We start from the raw sequence: 2,500 nt of genomic DNA on the forward strand, positions 1-2,500 counted from the left end.
CGTTTCACTCACTTGCAATCAGCATGCATTTGCTCGCCCACCGAATTCAACCACAGAGACCAAGCATCCACAAACTCACGAGTGATAACAAGAAGAAAAAACGAAAAAAAAAAAAAAAAAAAACAGAGACACCATGCATTACTCACCCACAGCAAACACCACCGAAACCCACCATACATCACCCAAAAACACAACACAAAAATCAAACTCGCCATGCAAAACTCAGACGCTCTATAGGTCACCCAGAAGCACCATACACCCACGAAATACTCACCCTATACCGCCCATAACTCATCATACGTCATCGTTCACCCTACCCATCCACACTGCCCAACATCATCGGAAATTCACCCAGTATCATCATCCATACGCTACTCAACACTAGACTCATTAGAATTTCACCCCAGATTCATCAAACGGAATTCTCAGGACACTCTATACTACTACTCACCTTAGACTCACTCGCGAAACATAAGCGTAAACTCACAAATATAATCGCAAACTCAATTGATATAGCGGTTTCTATTGCAAATTCATTTAACTTCAATAAAATCCTACCAGACAACTAGAAACTCATAAGCGCATCCTCGGCAAACAACCAGAAACTCACAAAAACAATTAAAAACCATTTCACAAATCACAACCTCAAACTTTAATAAAAAAAAATCGCAAATAGCACAACCACCATTTCACAACTTACAACCGCAAACTTGAAAATAATAATAATAATAAATAAAATAAATATATAAAAAATATCTAAACAAAAAATACAAATCACAACCATAAACTCACAAACACAACCGAAAATTTAAATATCAGACCACCATTTCACAAATCACAACCGCAAATCCACAACACCGTCGCCCCTATGCCCCCCCCCCCCGTCCCCCGCAACCCAAAGACTCATTATTCACCACAATTCACCACACAAGAGGCACCGCTCTTTCAGCACCTTTTCTGCTTCTTATTTTCTTATTTTTCCCGTTTTCCTGTTTCCTATTTTTCCTCTATTTTCTTTCATTTCTTTGTTTCTTCCGCCTTTTCTCCATTTTTCTCTCCCTTTTCTCGATTGACTTCTGTATTTTTATCACATTTGTATAGTTTCTGTTTCTCCTTTCTTCGATTTTTCCACTTCCTTGTTTCTCAAAATGTTCCATTTCCTAATTCTGTTTTCATCCCTTTTCCCTTTTCTCGCTTTCTCCAATTTTTCCTGTACCCTTTTTTCTTCTCTATTTTCCCATTTCCTATTTCCATTTTCTCCCCTTTCCCCATTGTCCATTATCATTTTCTCTCCTTTTCCCCATTCCTCTTTATTTCTCCCATTTCCCCATCTCCTGATTCTCTTTACTCCCATTTTCCCCATTTTTTGTCTCTCCCATTCCCCAGTTATTTATCTCTCATTTTCCCCAATTTCTTTTTCTCTTCCATTTTCACATTTCCCAATATGTTTTACTCCCATTTCCCCATTTCTCTTATCTTTCCCATTTCCAATTATTCTTATTTTTTCCCATTTCCCCATTATTCTTATCTTCTCCATTTCCTATTACTTTTTACCTTTCCCATTCCCCATTACTCTTTATCTTCCCATTTCCCATTTACTCTATCTTTCCCATTTCCCGTTACTTTTCATCTTTCCCATTTCCCATTACTCTTGAAAATCCCATTCCCCATTGCTCTTCATCCTTCCCATTCCCCATTCCCCATTGCTCTTCATCTTCCCCATTTCCCATTGCTCTTCATCTTCCCCATTCCCCATTCCCCACTCCCGTTTCCAGACGGCTGAGCAGCAGCGCATCATGACGGGGAAGACTTCGCGCAGTGAGGCTTACTGGATCGGGCTGGACGACAGGGCCGCAGAGGGGGAGTTCGTCATGTCAGATGGTGAGTCGTTGGCCATTTTGACGTCTGTTGGTCTGTCTGTCTGTCTCGCTGTCACTCGCTCGCTCTCTTTTCTTCTCCTTCTCTCGCTCGTTCGCTTGCTTGCTCTCTCTCTCTTTCGCTCGCTTGCTCTCTCTCGCTCGCTCGCTTGCTCTCTCTCTCGCCTGCTCTCTTCTCTCTCTCGCTCGCTCGCTTGCTCTCTCTCTCTCTCTTTCTCTCTCTTTCTCTCTCCATCTATCTACCTGTTGGTTTGAGTGTATCTACATCTCGTTCTCTGTTAGTTTAATGAACCCATCATTTCATATCGCTGAAAAGGGTAAATACTATACAAAGTGAATTTTACATAACCTTGCACCCGTTTCCGTCCCCTAACGCAATAATGAATGTTGGTTTGACTTCAACCACCATGCTTCTCTGTCCTTCCCAGTGGAATAACAAATGCTATTTTGATTTAACCCAGCACCCTCCTTTGCTTTTTATTCATTCACTCCACCGCCGCCCCTTCTAGTAAAATGATTAATGTTATTTAGCTTTAACTAAGCTCCCTTTTCTCGTCGGATGTGATATCTGCTTAGTTCATCTCAAAGACCTATGTTTGCTATCTCAATCATACAATAAATGT

General features: G+C 41.0%; 1 protein-coding gene across 1 annotated transcript in view; it reads left to right on the plus strand.

Moving 5' to 3' along the window:
* Positions 1–2,500, plus strand: part of LOC119598315 (collectin-12-like) — an 8,507-nt gene that overhangs the window by 5,634 nt on the left and 373 nt on the right. The window contains exon 3 of the mRNA XM_037947976.1: positions 1,776–1,881. Coding sequence (XP_037803904.1) covers positions 1,776–1,881 — 106 coding nt within the window. The remainder of the gene's footprint in view (positions 1–1,775; positions 1,882–2,500) is intronic.

Source organism: Penaeus monodon, chromosome 41 (genome assembly GCF_015228065.2).
Source record: "Penaeus monodon isolate SGIC_2016 chromosome 41, NSTDA_Pmon_1, whole genome shotgun sequence".
Classification (NCBI taxonomy): Eukaryota; Metazoa; Arthropoda; class Malacostraca; order Decapoda; family Penaeidae; genus Penaeus; species Penaeus monodon.